Below are 16,288 nucleotides of genomic sequence, written 5' to 3'. Positions count from 1 at the left end.
GCGGCGGGAGTCGCCTCGCGGCCGTGAGGAGGCTTCGCGCCGCGGCGCTCGGAGCACCGCGGGGGCTGCGCGCGGTCCCTGCGCGTGGCTGCAGCTCGGCTCGGCGAGCCGCCCGCTCCCTCCGGAGCCCTGCACTGACGGGACGTATAGCAGCAACGGGGACCATGAGGTCATCTAACTTRACCTGTGTATCAACAGCACCAAACACCCCAGCACACCCATACCTACACCTAGGAGATTGCTGTTTGCAGGAGAGTAAATCATCCTCCTCTCAGCTGTAGACTGGGAGGTAGAGCCCAACTTAGGTCCAAAACACTTGTTGTGACAGAGAATAACTGTTCAGGTGGAATGTGGATGGACAACGCTGGCAAGGGATCTCCAGCGGACCTGGCTAMCTTTACCTTTCACCGTTTGACCTCTGTGTTGAACCAAGGCTGAAAACCTCCYGATTCTGAGATAGCTTTTTCTTGTGCGGTCGTCTTTATGCACTGCGCTCGAGTCACYTCGCAGCCATATCTTTGATAAGTGGAATAGCTTGAGCTTCCTAAAACACCATTTTACATCTTGTAATCTCTCTCCATTATTTTTATGTTCTTTCTTTAAATTATTTCTAATGTTTTCTCCTCCTCCTTAACTGTGGATGCCAGAAATGGCTCAGTATTCTAATATGACTTTTATTGGAGCCTGGACAAAGGCAGTATCACTCCCCTCTCTCTCCTTTATATTCCATATTTTATACATTAAAGGATTACGTCAGTCCAATTTACCACAGAATTATCCTGAGAGGTCATGTTGAAGCATTTATATATAGCGACAGCTAAATATTTCTCTGAATTATTCCTTGCCAAGCCAGCAGCAATCCACTTGAATTCTTTACTTCCAGATGTATTTGAATTTTGCAATATTAGAATTAATTTTATTGGACTGGGATGATTTAATCAGACACATCAGATGATTCTGTAACTAATCAGTCATGTGAATTATCCATTCATTTACTAAGCTTTGTCATTTGCAAATTTTACTGGAAAGGATTTCACATCACTGTATAGATAATTGATAGAGTTATTGAATACTATCAGATCAAGCACTGATTTCTAGAAAGCTCTACCTGGGTCACTGCTTATCCCCTTATCAACTACATTTTGGGGGGCTCTCAGTGAAAAGATAATTAATCTATTTAAGGTGTGCTTTACGTATTCTCTATGACACATACATTCACACACTTAGAAGAGAAAATAAGGCTTTAAACAAATGCTATGACTATTTATCTTTTAATATTGAGACTAAGGACAATTCTGCAAACTTTTCTCAAAGTTTTCCTTTTTAAAGCTTTTTCCAGCAGAGGTTCTGCAATGCTAGCTACTACCAGTCTCTTTATTAAAGATATTTAAAATAGATACAGAATCATTGTCCAGTTGAGATTAGACTATTTAAGTTTGATGGACAATGGAAGCTATAAACAAATCCCCAAAGATGGAATCCAAACAAGGACAATATTAACCAGTGTCTTCTAGGCAGAACAAATCGTCAGGAAATAGAAAGAAGACTCTGAATGGCCACTAAATGCAGTATTCACAAATCCTTTAGTGGTTTGCTTTTCTGAAGTATCTTAAAAAACAGTTTTTAAATGACTCCATTAAGTTATTCTAACTTCATACATTTATTAAAAATAGGTTATTATCAGTTCAGGCCTACAGACAGTTTTCCTCTCCCCAGGGACATAACTCCTACTGAAGACAGGTAAACCTATAATAATCTCAGAATTTTTAACGGCTACCAAGCAGAGAAGCCAAATAATCTCTGATCACTGTGATACGCCTATACTTTGAGATATAGAGTGGTGTTACAGTTCTTTGCTTTCAAGGAAATATTAATGCATTTAACATGCAGGCATTTCATCAATCAGAGATTTGAGATTTGTATAATTTGTTTACTTCTGTTTTAAATAACAGCTCTGTACTTGAAAACATAGATCTATTTTTGCTTTACATGTATTGAGGTTGATGTAGATGTAGGTAATAAATACAATCTATCATTGTGTTTCAAAAGCAATAGTACTAGTAATGATGATAATATACTTACCCACTACATCCAATAGTAAATTTCAAAAGGCCTTATGAAGATCAATGTTGTTATCCCCATGTTGAAGATGGAGAAATAAAGTACTGAGATGACTTGTTCAATGTCACATGACAGATCAGTGGTAAAGCTAACTACTAACTTCAGTTATCTGAGTCTGAGATAATATTGTTTTTATCTAACAAGCCACATTACCTACTCATTTACCTCYGGGAAGATCTTTTATTTTTATTAGTGTTACATATCTTTTGTGTACTCTGCTTATTTTATGTTACTGTTAGAACCCAGAAGAGCAGTCAAGGCTTTTACCACGCTTGATTATCAGTTCTGATCATGCTGTGCTTAGTAACAAAACACAGCTGTCACCTGCGTTTGCCTCCATCCTCACAAAAGCTGCCCTGCTTCCATGGCTCCACGGCCTTCTGGTAGCTGCCCCTCTCCCGAAGAGGGTCACGCGGGCGCACACCCCGTGCCGKGCTGTCCTTACTCCAGAAATGGTTCAGTAGCTAGATCCAAACTCACCCTGTCCTGGGCTATCAGCCCTCAGATACAGGAGCCCTGTGAAGCTCCAGTCAGGCCTCTTGTCCCCTTGGCACCGCTACTTCGCGCCTTGAAGCAGAACGCGGCGAGAGCGGCCCGCSTCCTGCGCCAGAGCCCACGGCCCGCGCCGCGGCGGGCAGGCACCCGCGGCCGCGACACGCGCAGATGGTGCTTCCGAGCCTGCGCTCCAATCACCCCCAACCGTAGCGGCCGTTTGCACCCAGTTCCTCCCCCCGCAGGGACGCAGGGCCGGGGCCAGCACGGCGGCGGGGCAGCGGGCCGCCTCAGCGGCTCCCTCACGGGCCGCCATGGCACCCGGCGCAGCTGGGCGAGGCGGAGGGACGGGAGGAGCCCAGCGGACACCTGTGCCYTGGCGGCCCCAGCAACCGCGTCTGAGCGACGGGACAGCCAGCCAATGAAAGCTCGAGGGGGAGAGCTCTCCTCCAATAGCGCGCGGGGGAGGAGCGGCCACAGCCAATAAGGGCGCGCGTTGGCCGCAGCTTTCGGAAGCGGGGAAGTGGTGGYGGGGTGCGCGCTGTTGGCTGCCTGGGTGAGTACGGGGCGCCCGGGCGCGCTCCGCTGCCTCAGCGGCCGGTGCCGCCGGCTCCCGCCGAGCCCGGGCCCTTCCCGCTCCTCCGCCGGGGCTGTGGGCCCGCACGTCCGTTCGGTGTTCCGCCGCACGGCCGGCGCCTCTCGCACGGTCCTGGCAGAGCTGCCCGGGCCGGGAGCCTCTCCTGCCCCGGCCCGGCCGCGCTGCCGGCCCGCGCTGTGGGCTCCGCGGGCGGGCGCCGGGCTCTAGAACAGCTCTGACCTCGCTGAAGCGAGGAGCCTGAAACCGGCGCCCCGCCGAGCTGTCAGCCGAGGGGCTCGCGTGCCTGGCCGTGGCCTTCGAAATTTCCTTCCTGTTAACGGGGCGAGTAACGCGTGTGACGAGCTTCTGGAATATTCGGTGGYGCGGGGGCTGAGCCCCGAAGGCTGCGAGGTTGTGGGGCTCCTCGCTCGGGTGCCGGGGCCCCGTCCCGGGGCCGGCTCCTGTTCCCCGGCTGAGGGGGCTGTGGGTGCCCTGTCACGGAGCTCTGTGTTGCTGCTAGTGRGTGCTGTGTCCCATGCTGCAGCATGGAGCTTAAAGAAAATAGTGTTAAGGAGATTTTGCACAAGAAATTATCATCATTATTGCCATGAATTTAAGTGGCAGCAATTACTAGAATGTTTTAAAGTAAATGTAATGTTATATATTGCAGCAATACTTGTTTTCTTTGGTTAAGCAATGGCCTGTGGTTCTTGATATTGATGGTGACTGGCTGATACTTCTGTCACATGCCAGAGTTTGATCAAGTTTTGTTTGAAAGTGCGGTGATGCTTCTACATCAGCTTGTAGAGGAGAAATAGTCACAYGAAGACATGGAAAACTTTTAATGTTTTAGCTTGTTGAAACTATTTTTGAGATGTCTTTTGGGATACTCAGGGATGTCCTTGTTGCTAGGTCACTCTCTGCTGAGTGAACATGCTATTTTTAAAATAAAAAATATGTAGCAGAAACTGACCTTTTCAGTGAAATTAATTTTATTTTTAGTTGAATTGTTTTCAGGCTTCCCAGTGTTGTTACCAGTATTAGAATAGATTGGTGAATATCAGTGCAACACTACCAAAGTGTGATTTTTAGAAAGACAGTAGTGGTGTTGCTGTTCCTGAGAAACCTAACATACCATCCATAATTATTTTATTACATATGCAGCTAGAAAAAACAAACTGYTCTCTCTTGCTCTGTGAGCAGTATTCCGTTTGTAACTGACAGTGATATGTTACAACAAAAATTGGCCCTCGGACAATAGTCATTGTCAGACATTGCTAGGCATAGTATTTTTGGAAAGCCCAAATTATATGGAAAGTCTTCAAAACAGAATGGTATATTTAAGCAGTTATTAGCCTGGGATACTGTGAATTTTCTGAGACTGACTTTCATTGGCATTTTGGCTGAGTAAAAACTACCTGGGGAAATAACTTTCTTAAAAATGAGTGATCTATACCTGTGTTATCCCTTATTTAGATGTTAGGATGTTAGATTCTTATTTTGGGTAGCACATGTAAGCCTACCTACCACTTTTAGACCACGTGACCAAAATCACGGTTCATTGCCAAAACCCCTCTACATTTGTGAAACTCCATGCTTTTAAAGCTAATTTGCCTTCTACTGTTTGAGTCATTTTGGTATATTTGAATTACATTTCCAAGTTTATCTTTATAAGCAGGCTGGCAATTTTCTTTTTAAAATGGGAATTATTTTCCATTTAATCCAGTTCCTATGGGGGGGTAACCTTAATATGTATATTATCAATTTTGAGAAGACTACAAGATATGTAGCATTTGCCAATGCTTGTTGTTGTAGTATTGACTGCCAAACTAAACTGATGATAGCCACTATCTTTTAGTAGAATGGTACAGGTCCTGGGTGCATCTTAAATTCTTCCTGAAAAAAACTCAACCAGGATGAAAGATGACCTGCAGTGAAATTATACATGCTACTGAACTTGCCTTAATGATGGCAGGTTGAAACTCAATCTCTACCTCTCAAAGGCAATTTCTTGCTTTCTGTTTTGCCTAAACCAAACCTGTAGAAGTAAGTTACATTAAGTTTTTCTTGACCCCAAAGGCTTATTAGCTGGTTCCTCTGAGAAGAAAACCTAAGTTCTGTGAAAGCTGAAAATAAGCCTTTGCTGAAAAGGAGGAGGAAGTCTAACAAAAGACTCCGGATATGCAGAACTGTGGCAAAGGACTGCAATTATTAGCACTCTTAAACTGGGGAAAAGACTGTCTTACTCAATCCTGGGCAAATATTTTTAAAAGTATGATGTGCTGAAAGGTCAAGTTTTCTAGCCTTTCTTCCCCTTAGGAGCTGTGCAGTGGACTCCTAGTAAGAYGCCAGAGGGAGAGAGTAGCTGAAGCAAAAAATTTGACTACAGATCTTAACTCATCAAATGAGGGAACTGCTTGCACCTTAGCATGTTGGTTTGTGCTTTCATAAGGAAGTTCTACTTTTTGCTGAAAGAGATAGCAATGTGGRCTGACTCTTAACCTTGGCAGAGAGTGGACTTAGTTACAAAGTGTTCATTTGAGCAACCTGAAATGTGTCAGATACAGATCCCTCCCTTCCTCCTCAACTTCATCTCACATTTACATGTGTACAACAGAAAAATGAATAACAAGAGCTCAAGAATGAAGTAACTTAACTTCTGGAATAGGTTTTCTGAATCACAGGAAAAAATCCTACCTGTTAACTGAATGTGCCATTACTGCACTCAAAAACAATTTCAGCTATGTAAGTTGAGAAATTAAAAATCACTCAAATSAGAAGTCATATCACTTCTGTATTTCCATTTGAAGCAGGTTAGGTCTCTAAATTGTAAGCTTATCCATATGCTTAAAAGAATGAAAAAATCTAATTAGTTTCAGAGTTCTGATTTAGTTAAAGCTATTTTCTTGCTATGTGTACTATTGTTTCTATGCAATTTAATGCACATCTTTTTTTGTAAAAGCTCATCTTTCCTGTTCACTGTATTTCTCTGCAAGCCACTGGGCTCTATCAGATTCCTTTTGAAGCTGTTGTCAGATAGCAATTTATGTGACTACACAAAAGGAAATTAGTAAAATGCTTCATAAACACAAAGCAGCTGTGAAACATGGCTCTAGTCAAAGAAAAGTCGACTACTTTTTAAAAGCTATCAAACCCCACTTGTTTCCATGYTTTTTAAAATTCCGCATGAAAACCTCATTCTGCTACTGAAAGGAAACTCATCCTATTTTATTCTTTCATGGCTGAGAAATATGATGGTCATTTGCCTTTAGGCAAATTCAAAAGCAGCAATAAAAAAGCTTTAGACACTGCTGGCTGTGGGTTATTGTTGTGATACAGAAGACTATCAGACGCCTGTGACTGATGACCTTTTGCTGTCTTTTAGACTGAACCTAAAGAACAATTTTGGATCAGTTGAGAAGCAACTGAGATTGCTGTGGTAACTGACAGACATTTGTGATGCATCATTTGTTCTCCCCCCTCTAAAAAAAAAAAAAAAAAAAAAAACATAACAAATGGTTTCATTTTTCAAAGACTTCTCATGGGCGTTCTTAAGGATGAAATGTTTTATGCCAAATTGTGAGCTGATTGCTTCTGATCAACCAAATGGTGGTAGAAGTGTATGAAAAGAACATACACAATCTCTCATGTTTTGGATAGTCTCTCTAAATGCTACCTTACACTGACATCTATATGCTCACCTATTTAACAGATCACTAAAACTAGCAAAACAACACACTGTACTGTCTGACTGAAAACAGTAACATAAAATAAGAATGGTAGTTACATTAATATCATTGCCAGAATCAGCAGTGCCATTTGGAGCAGAAATGCTTAATTACYGGATGTTTTTAATTTTTGTCAAGCTGGTTTGTGTATGCTAGGCATAAGTTAGATAGCAGAATAAAAACATATTACAGATATAAGAGTCTGTTGCCATCACTTCATCCTTGATTACTGTAAACTTACTAAACAAGAATAATAAGATTAGATTTTGTAAAGTCCGCTATCCTAAAAGCAGTATATCTTTGTCACCACTATATATTTTTTCCCCTATTCTACAAGCCTTTTTATGTTGCACAGTGTGAATATTCTGATTTGTATTGTCTTCAAACAGAACCAGAATGTATGTGTCAAAATTTAGCTTTTTTTATTGGAATTTTCCTTTAAACTTTCTCAGAACGTTTGGAAGTAGTTCTGAATTCGCATATTCTGCTGCAGTAGAGTTTGAAAAGCAGTGAAAACAGTAAATGTATATCCTGGCTGTTACATTTTAAATGTTCTAACAACTTATCTATTAAAAACAAAGGAATGTTGAAGAAAAACATCGCACAGTTTGTCATGTTACAAAGAAAATACAGCTTTTTCTGAAATGCTGCCCCTTTTGGGCTTTATTTTATTCAAAACAATAATTTTGTTCCTTCTGTTTTAACTGCAGAAATGGACTTACTCTAACATTCCTTTCAATATTTAGCAGTGATTCTTTGTCAGACAGATAGATAGAGATATATATAGTTCCATAAATGCCTACTGTTAAATATCAAAGTGTTAAAAGACCTAGTGCAAACCACACTCTGGTTTGGTGCTTATGGGTTTTGTTTCTTTTGCTTGAACAGTGGTAATYGACTCTTGATTCTGTTACCTGGCTCCTTTCATTGTGATAGTTCTTTGGAGCCTCACTGAAGGCAACAGTAAAGTCTCAAGTGTCTGAGTATCCAAATTTGAGTCTGACTTAATTTTAAGTGATAATATAAGCTTGATGTTCAACTCTGGATATAGAAGCACATGTTGCAAATGCGGTTTCCACTTTGCAAAGAAACTAGTGAAATGCACTAGTTGCCTGTGTTACTAAATGAAGCATCAGCACTGTGAGGAGTAGTTAGTTGTGCATTTCAGCTGGTTTTAAAGCTTTTAAGTGTTAAAGAAATTCTTACTCTTTTCTTAGGACCTACAAAAATTTGTGCATGTTTCAAGGCCAGCAGGTGGAGCCCAAGATAAATGAGTCTTTGATACTTGAAACAATAGTCTCTAATGATACAAATATAGTCTAAGGACTGTATTAACATCAAGCAGAGTGCATGGGGTCACAGGAGGCTATTTCTCAAAGTGGTAGAACACAATAGTAATAAATGTAGATAACTAGCAAGGCAAATTGTTGAAGATATTTGTCCCTCTAGATAATTGCAACAGGTATTACAGAACTATTCAGCTGATGTTTAATACTTGTGTTTTGACTAGCAGATTTCTGTGAGCTTTAGGTCTGCAGTAGTTCTGCACAAACAATTGGACTGAACTGACTCTTTGAAGGGACCTCAGTAAATCAGCTAATGGAGCCTGAAACCCTTTATTTTAATAAGTCTTAAAGTTATGAGCAATTAACTATCAACAGGTTTCTATGGAGTAATCCATTTAATTTTCTGGCAGGACACCTAATGAAAATTGGGAGCCTTATTTCCATAGTCAGCAAGAGTACACACTGACTGTTGCTCATTAAAGTTGTGTTTTATGTCCCTGCCTTCATCATGTGGCCTTCTTTGCCCTTTGTGGAAAGCTTTAAGGATCCCCTGCCATGTTTGTTTTAGTGCTGCTTACTGGCTACCTCTCAAACGTAAGATTTGAAGGTGATCTCTAATAGCTGTGCATGCTGCTTCTGAAATAGTCCTGCATTGCTTGATATTGATAAATATCAATCTTGATGCTCACAGTGAGAAAATGGAAAGAAGAATGAAGYCATCATGTTTCTGTCAGCCTGGAGCCAGGACCAGACTGATTTCTAATGTAATAGTGCACACTATCCTTCTAGTGTATTGCTTGCTCCRTGAACTGATCTGTTAATGCATTTTATTTAACTTGCTTTATGGACATAAGTTCATTTCTGCTGGGAAGAGTTATGTATCCTTAATAATAGAAGCCATAAAGCTTTGTACTTGCTGAAGGACATGCAAAGCTGTAATTGAAATGGAACTGATTAGTAAGCTGAATAGGAGGTTAATATCTTGTTTTTATAACAGGTTGCTCAAACTGACAAGAGGTAGATCAATCTAATTTTTTGGAAACTTGGTACAGTCAAAGACCAGTTAAAGCTCTTTAAGATTCTGTCCATTATTTTTAGCAAACATAATTTGTCTATTTTCATGGACTTAAATGGAAGGTTTTGCAGTATGAATCTCAGACCTGTATTTAGGATCAATCTTGTGCTGCTGCTGTTCTTTGATAGATTTGTTACTGATTCTGATACTTTTGGAATTGTGTGTGTTTTGGATAAGTCACTGGGAAATGCTTGGTTACAGCAGCTTTCTGGTTCAAAGATGAAAACTTGACTTCTTCTATAGACCGCAGGTTGGGAAATAGGGAAAAGATCAGATGAAACAAGGATATGAACTCTAAAAATGAAATTTTATTAAATACAAACATCCTAGAGTGTGATAAATTTGATTTTTGGTAGAAATGGAGCTGACAGTAGTAGATGTCATAATGTGTTGTAGTTTGTATTTTGAAAAATGTGGCTGATGTGAAACAAGTGCATTTTTGGAATGCTGTCATCAGGTTTAACTTTCCTAAATGTTAAATATGACTCTTACTAACAGAAAGTTCTTTCCTTTTCTGACATAGCAACTTACTGCACCCTTAGTGTAGCTTATGCATCCAGCCTGGAGCCTTTCTGTCCTTGATGAATGGGAGTGGAGGGTGGTAAGGGGGAAGAAAAAAAAGTCCTCTAACTCCCTCCCCACAGAACATTCCCCCCTGCCTTGGCAATTGAGAAGCAGAGGAGTTCGTGTGTGTGTGTGTGCGCGTGTGGTTTTTTTTGGTTGGTTTGTTTGTTTTTTTTTCCCTCCCCAGGATTGAGCTGGATGCTGGACAATGTCATTCATAGACAGGCTTCCCTCTCCCGATTTTATGTTCTGTCAAGGTGCTGTCAAGGACTGAGTGCCAATTCAATTTAGCTATGTAGCTGTCTGAGAGGAAGGCTTGAACAGTAGTAATCAGTCAGCTAAAATCTTTTTTCTTAGCTTGATGTTTATTGCAGTGCTCTAACTGTAATGTCTGGTCTGTTGAAAGGTCCCTTCTATCCTTACATAGTCCTCTAGTCAGTAATGACTTAAGGAAAAAGATTTCTTTCTTGCAGAAAATTCTCCTGTTTGGTATCTGGCTTGTGCAATAAATTATGTAAATAGTAACTGTTTTGAGAGATTTGTGTAACTCGGGGGGACAAATGACTTGTTTGCTCTAACCTTGATRTGGGCTTATGGTATTAATATTTGGGAGTCTGATCTCTTAACTGAAATCTGCCATATTTAGTGACACCACAGGTTCATACGGTTAGCCAGTGTGTAATCCATATGTTAAACTGATGGGGTGGCAAGTGGATGGATAGGGACTTGTCTGGAATATGATGTAGAATGAATAATAGAAGCAAATAACCTTTGTGACTGTGGCTGCACAGATAAGCATGTTGAAGAACCTGAAGAAACATACTCAGTGTTCTTCTRGGGCCAGAAAAATTACCAAACAAAAACAAATGTCCAAGGGTCAAAGTAAATGTCTAGAGGCAGAGTAGGTTTGGTGACGAAAGGATGTGAGGAAAGGCAAGAAAATTCTGGACTGAGACAAGCCAAGGCTAAAAGAAAGGTAGCTGGTGCAGAATAGGGATCCGCCTAATACTCCAAGGAACAAATTGGGAATAGAAAGAGATACCAGCAGGGATTTTAAGCAGAAGTATTGCTATCCTGAATCAAGAAACCAAAGTAGAGTATAGTGTATAGGAACTGCTTGGATAGTCTCAGAGCTCAAAGCAAAAAGTGAGTATAAAAAGTTTCAAAACTATTTACTGTTSTGTTATGCTTCAGTTAAATTCTCTAGAAGTGGCATTGTACTTTACAGTTTAAGCTGGTTATTGCTCTAGGAAATATGTGCACAGTAATTTGGATGGGGGCTGTTACTTGTTTGACTTCAGGTTCTTTTTAAGAGTTGGAATGAGAAGAGGGAACAAAACAGTTGTTATGCTTAACAACATAAGGCAACTGAGATAAGAGCCTGTTTTTTGAAAGAGTAGTAAGACCTGCATGAAGAATGAACTTGTATGAATCCAAGTTTTCTGATGCTGGTAGCTTGATTGTACAAGTCAGTATGATTGCAGGTTAGTGAGAATTCACCAATAGGAGTCTCAGAAGGGTCATGACACTAAGATTTTCATGACTTTCCAAATAAAGTAGCTGTCTATACATCTTTTTAAACATTTGGCTACTAAATCAGTTATCTAAAAGGATGTCTGTATTTTCAATTTAATCTCTAAACTAGTTATTTTGGGAGTAACTTGGTAGAGGGAAAGAAAGCTTACTGTGACTTAATTCTATTTCCCCAATGCTTTATGTCATCTATTAAACAAAATCATTTGGCTAGCTAGGTATTGCTGTTCTTATCTGCTAGATTCATAAGGCATGCCTTGAAAGGGGAATTCTAGTTGTCACAGTGCAGCAATTAAAATACTTTGTTTTATACACGCATACGTGTGCAACCACGCTTGCCAAGGCAAAAGAAAATTACTGCAAGAGTATCAGGAGTGTTGCTTCTCTTCTGAATTATTTTGGTTACAACAGAAGAGTCTCTTTGCAGAATATTAGCGATTGGAAGACGATCTGTGCTGTGATAGCAAACTAGTTGTAGTGCTGAACTGTGACTTAACAGGAGTCATTAGCCTACTGGCAGACTGTTAATTAAAAATTTGTATAAATGCTGTACTTGTAGCTCTACTTCTGATAGCATGACGTGTAGCCAGGATCCTTCTACAGTTTACTTAAAAAAAATAAATAAATAAAAATAAAAAAGAAAAACCTTCTAACAATAGATATGTATAAATCCTACTTTTTGTACAAAACTTACTTTTATCACTAGCTTGCTCAGGTGGTCTTAGAGCTGTGGTACTAAATTCTGCATCTTCTTCCCTTCCCCCTCCTTTTTTCTCCCTCTCTTGAAAATGTTTGCATGGAAGTAGCTTTCTGTAGCAGTGAAACATGGTTATCCACAGTTGTTTGATAACGTTCTGGTAATTGTTTCAGCAGGGGCAAAAAGTAAAGATCAGGCTGTAGTTTTTTCAGACAAGCTTTCATTAGGGCAATGCAAAAATATTTGAAAGCAGTAATGGGTATTAAACTAGATAGAACATTTGTCATAGCTGAATGTGGCCAGAATTTTAAATGTAATACAAACTGGAGACTGATCATGGAAATATACACTCTAGTCTATTTTATTTTTATTTTTATCTGATATTTTTACTAATGTTAAACAATTATACTTTTCCCTTGATTCTAGTAATAACTTGATCTGAAATACTTTTTATTTACAGCCTTGGAAAAGTGTCTTCCATTACATTTTTACAATTAGGCTTATTCCTTAGCTTCTGTGACAGTTTGAAGCCTCTTCATTATTCTAACAAAAATGTTTTGCCTTATTTAAGGCAGGAAAAAAAATGTAGTTTGACTTTATTGGTAATGAGGAAAAAACCTTTCATGTATTGTTAGTACTCATATTTTGCCGTGTTTTTCTGATGCTTCTTCTAAAATTCTGAATTATCCAAGCAGCATGTTGAAACAATAATAGTAAAAACTTTTGTAGAAAACCTTTTATTGAAGCAAACATGTTTAAATCAATTTTAAATGTTGAAAGCTATTAACGAGAACCTTTTAATTTTTAAGCTTCAGTATAAAAGGAAGGGTTTTTTTATAATTTACAGTATAATACATAATCTTATCTTTGCAGGCTTTTACAGAATGACCTTGCACTGAGCTGTTTTGGAAGAAGCAAGAATTAACTAGCAATCCCTCAATGTGCATCCTGCTATTCAAATTTGACCCTCGACCAGTTTCAAAAAATGCATACAGGTAAAGATGATTCTAGTTAACAGGTATATTTTCATAACTTTTGTTACACAATTTCATTGTAGCTGTAGCCAGTGATGTTCCAAACTCAAAAGTCAATTTTAGGTGCTTCTAGATAAACTTTACTGGACATATTGATACTGTACAGTGAATTTCACAAGCAAACTTTCTGTAATAATTTTCTCCCATTACAGCCCTTAACCTTAAAACCTCATACCCAACATGAGTATCTTAACGCATTCAGTATGCAATAGATGGAGCTTCAGACTAGTAAAAAGACTTTAGTGTTCTATTACTTTCTGTGTTTATACATACTGTGTGGATTCCATATTATTTTGAGAAGTACAAGTATCAATATTCATCCAGTAACTTTCCTGTACCTCTTGTTAAGCAATGGCTTGCTCCATACTGCTGAGATAAATTATGCAAACCAGCTGTTCTGTTTCAAGCTATAGTGACCTGCATAAGATTCTTGGTGTCTGACTTTAATATCGGATACATAACTTCAGTCCCCTGTTTTCCTAAAGACACCATAAATTTTTGCCTTTTGTTAATTAGAAGGCTGATGTACTTTTTCAGTTGCTGTTATGCTTTCTTCACCTTTGTCTCAGTTTTCTGAAGGACACAGCTCAAGTGTCAGATGGAAATGGTACCCAGCTCTTGTACTGCTGAACAGTATTGTGGTCATTAGACCGAGTTAGACTTCTTTACTCTCTTGCTGAGTATAACTTTTCCTGACAACTCCCATGTATTATGCTTTGCTACAGCTCTGACTTTGTGTTGAAGTCATGGAACAGTTTTCTCAACCAAAAGGTGTTTCCTGTGCCTTCAGGTATACTAATGCCTGTCAATGTTACACTAGACACCTGCAGTTATTTTTCTTACTATCATTTCTTTTTTCTCTGGTTAAAAGCATGTCTAAATGATCATTAAAAGTTTAAAAGACAAACTTGTTATCTTTGGCCATTTTCTTATAGCCAATACACTTCCTTAAGCTATAAACATGCTCCCCATAGTGCTTAGGAAACTTTTCCATCCTAGTAGATTTGTGTTTYTACAGCAATGCATGTGCCATTTTGAGCGCTGAGTTAAGCAAAAAGCTTACAGTTCATCTTTGTAATGCATTAACGAATCCCTATTTTCTTGTGCCCTTTCCACTTGTTCTACCCTTTATCTTCATCCTTTGTGTTCTGTCTGTAGGCCTATTCATAGTAAAGTTTAGTGCATTGTACCAAATACTTTACTGTACTCAATTATTGTCAAAAGTAATGTGTGGCTGTTACATCTTTTCTAACTGTACTATGTGTCTTATGAATAAATACAGATCGCAGGCTTCAAAGCTGTAATTGCATAGTGTTTTTATGGAACTGAATAATATTGCAGGAAATTGCTTTAATAGAATAATTTCTCATGTTTTCATCTCTTTGCCTCAACAGTAAAATAAATCTTAATACATAAATCTTAATGCCGTTAAAATATTTCAGCTATAAAATAGCTGAATAGGCCTTTTGCAATTTATTTAAAATTGCTGCTTTTTTCCAGTATGATTGTTTCATAAAAGACAATTAAGATGTTTTAATTATAGCAATTGTGTATATTAGCTTTGCACAAAACTTAGAATCTTCCCCATACCAAATTTGTTATACAGATTCCAATCAAGAAAGGTTTCACTTAATATTTAGCATTTGGTTATTGTATACAGAAGTTATGGTTTCATGTCTAGAATTTTTGAAGGCAAAATCTAGTTGGAACTTCAGAGAGAACGGGCATGTTTTAGCCAAACTATTTTTGAAAGAGGTGAATGTTTATTTTCATAATATATGTAAATGGAGGATGCTTCTTGTAGATGGAAGACTGAGCAAGCTAAAAGAAATTCCCTAAACCAGTTGAGAGCCTGTAGTTCGAAGACTAGAAACAGAAGAAAAATCATAGAAGGGCTGAATCTCAGGAAGAAAAAACATAATCATTATTTGCATTGGAAAGATAAAATATACATAATTTGTATGTACTCTGTACATTACAATAGGTACTATTTTCACTGAGTAAAATACTAAGCATCTTCCCTACTGTAAGGATATTGCTGAAATGTTAGAGTTCTTTTTCTGTTCTCCATAGCTGATTTTAATTTTATTCCTTCTCTCRCATTTTTAATATGCAACTGGCAACTAATGATCGTGATTTAAAATATACTTTGAAGAGTTACATTTGCAGGGGAGGTCCAGAAACTTGTTACAGAAAGTGTCGGTACATTTGAGTGCTGAGTAAAGTAATGAGATTTCATAGGGACTGATTCCTTTGTGTTGTGTGATTTAAAAATTAGAATGAAAAGTATATGACCTAATTTCATTTTTACAGCAGTGCATTTGGCCTCTGCTGTATAAATATAATTGACATGTGGTTAGTAGGGAGAACTGACAATGAAGGAGATATTGAAGTTGTAGGAAACTGGTAATAGAAAGCTGTAGGTTTCTGGAAGATGTAACACTTCATTAAAATTAGATATTAAATAATATGGTTGGATAGAATAGGGAACATTCACAATCTAGCAATTGAAATAAAAATGAGTCATTTTAGAGGTAATGATGTGCTGGACTAGGGAGCTCTGTTGGATCAGTCTTTAACTACAGCATGGTGTAGTGGGATTATGCACAAATGTATGGCAGACTGAATGACACATGACAGAAATCCTGAAATTCATAAAGTTCACAGATAACTCCTCGTTTTTCCTAAGGAAAGAAAATAGCTACTGGTATCTGCAGGGCATGAGCTAGGAACATACACTATAATGTATGATCAGGAAATAAATGAAGAAATGGTAAATGCTCATTCTGTGTTCCATTATCCAGTCAGAAGTGAGAAGCCTTTGTTTTAAATAGTTGTAATATGAAGAGGTGCAACAGCACAGAACAAACTGCATGGATACTCAGCTTTGCTAATAGATTCAACTGTATGTAAATTCTACAGTCAGTGATCTGTGCTTTCCTACTAACTTCTGTTTGCTGTTCCAAGAAGCAGAATGCAAGAAAGTCTTATAGATGAAGTGATTGTAGTCTTCCTTTCAAATGCTGCCCAGCCAAGTCCTGTCCACTAACAGAAGCCATGCAAAAATAATTCAGCTTTTACGTAGGTAATCCTTGCAATAGGGTCAATATTGTTTCATGTATGACATTCATGACTCAGCATGATCTGTTCTTCTGAAGTGTAGATTATTGCTGAACAAGAT

At 38.8% G+C, this 16,288-nt stretch overlaps 1 protein-coding gene across 2 annotated transcripts in view; it reads left to right on the top strand.

Moving 5' to 3' along the window:
• The first annotated feature begins 3,113 nt into the window (after window positions 1–3,113).
• Window positions 3,114–16,288, top strand: part of TANGO2 (transport and golgi organization 2 homolog) — a 41,522-nt gene continuing 28,347 nt past the window's right edge. The window contains exons 1-2 of one of the 2 annotated variants that reach the window (XM_085302690.1): window positions 3,114–3,169; window positions 12,947–13,068. In XM_085302690.1, the coding sequence (XP_085158816.1) occupies window positions 13,013–13,068 (56 nt within the window). In that variant the 5' untranslated portion in view covers window positions 3,114–3,169; window positions 12,947–13,012. Of the gene's footprint in view, window positions 3,170–3,495; window positions 3,533–12,946; window positions 13,069–16,288 lie in introns of those variants that run through there. The other variant, XM_085302691.1, reaches the window with a different exon arrangement.

This window comes from Rhea americana, unplaced genomic scaffold, assembly GCF_003343005.1.
Source record: "Rhea americana isolate MKP2758 unplaced genomic scaffold, rheAme1 scaffold_191, whole genome shotgun sequence".
In the NCBI taxonomy this organism is placed as follows: domain Eukaryota; kingdom Metazoa; phylum Chordata; class Aves; order Rheiformes; family Rheidae; genus Rhea; species Rhea americana.
This window is presented reverse-complemented; position numbering and strand designations above follow the sequence as displayed.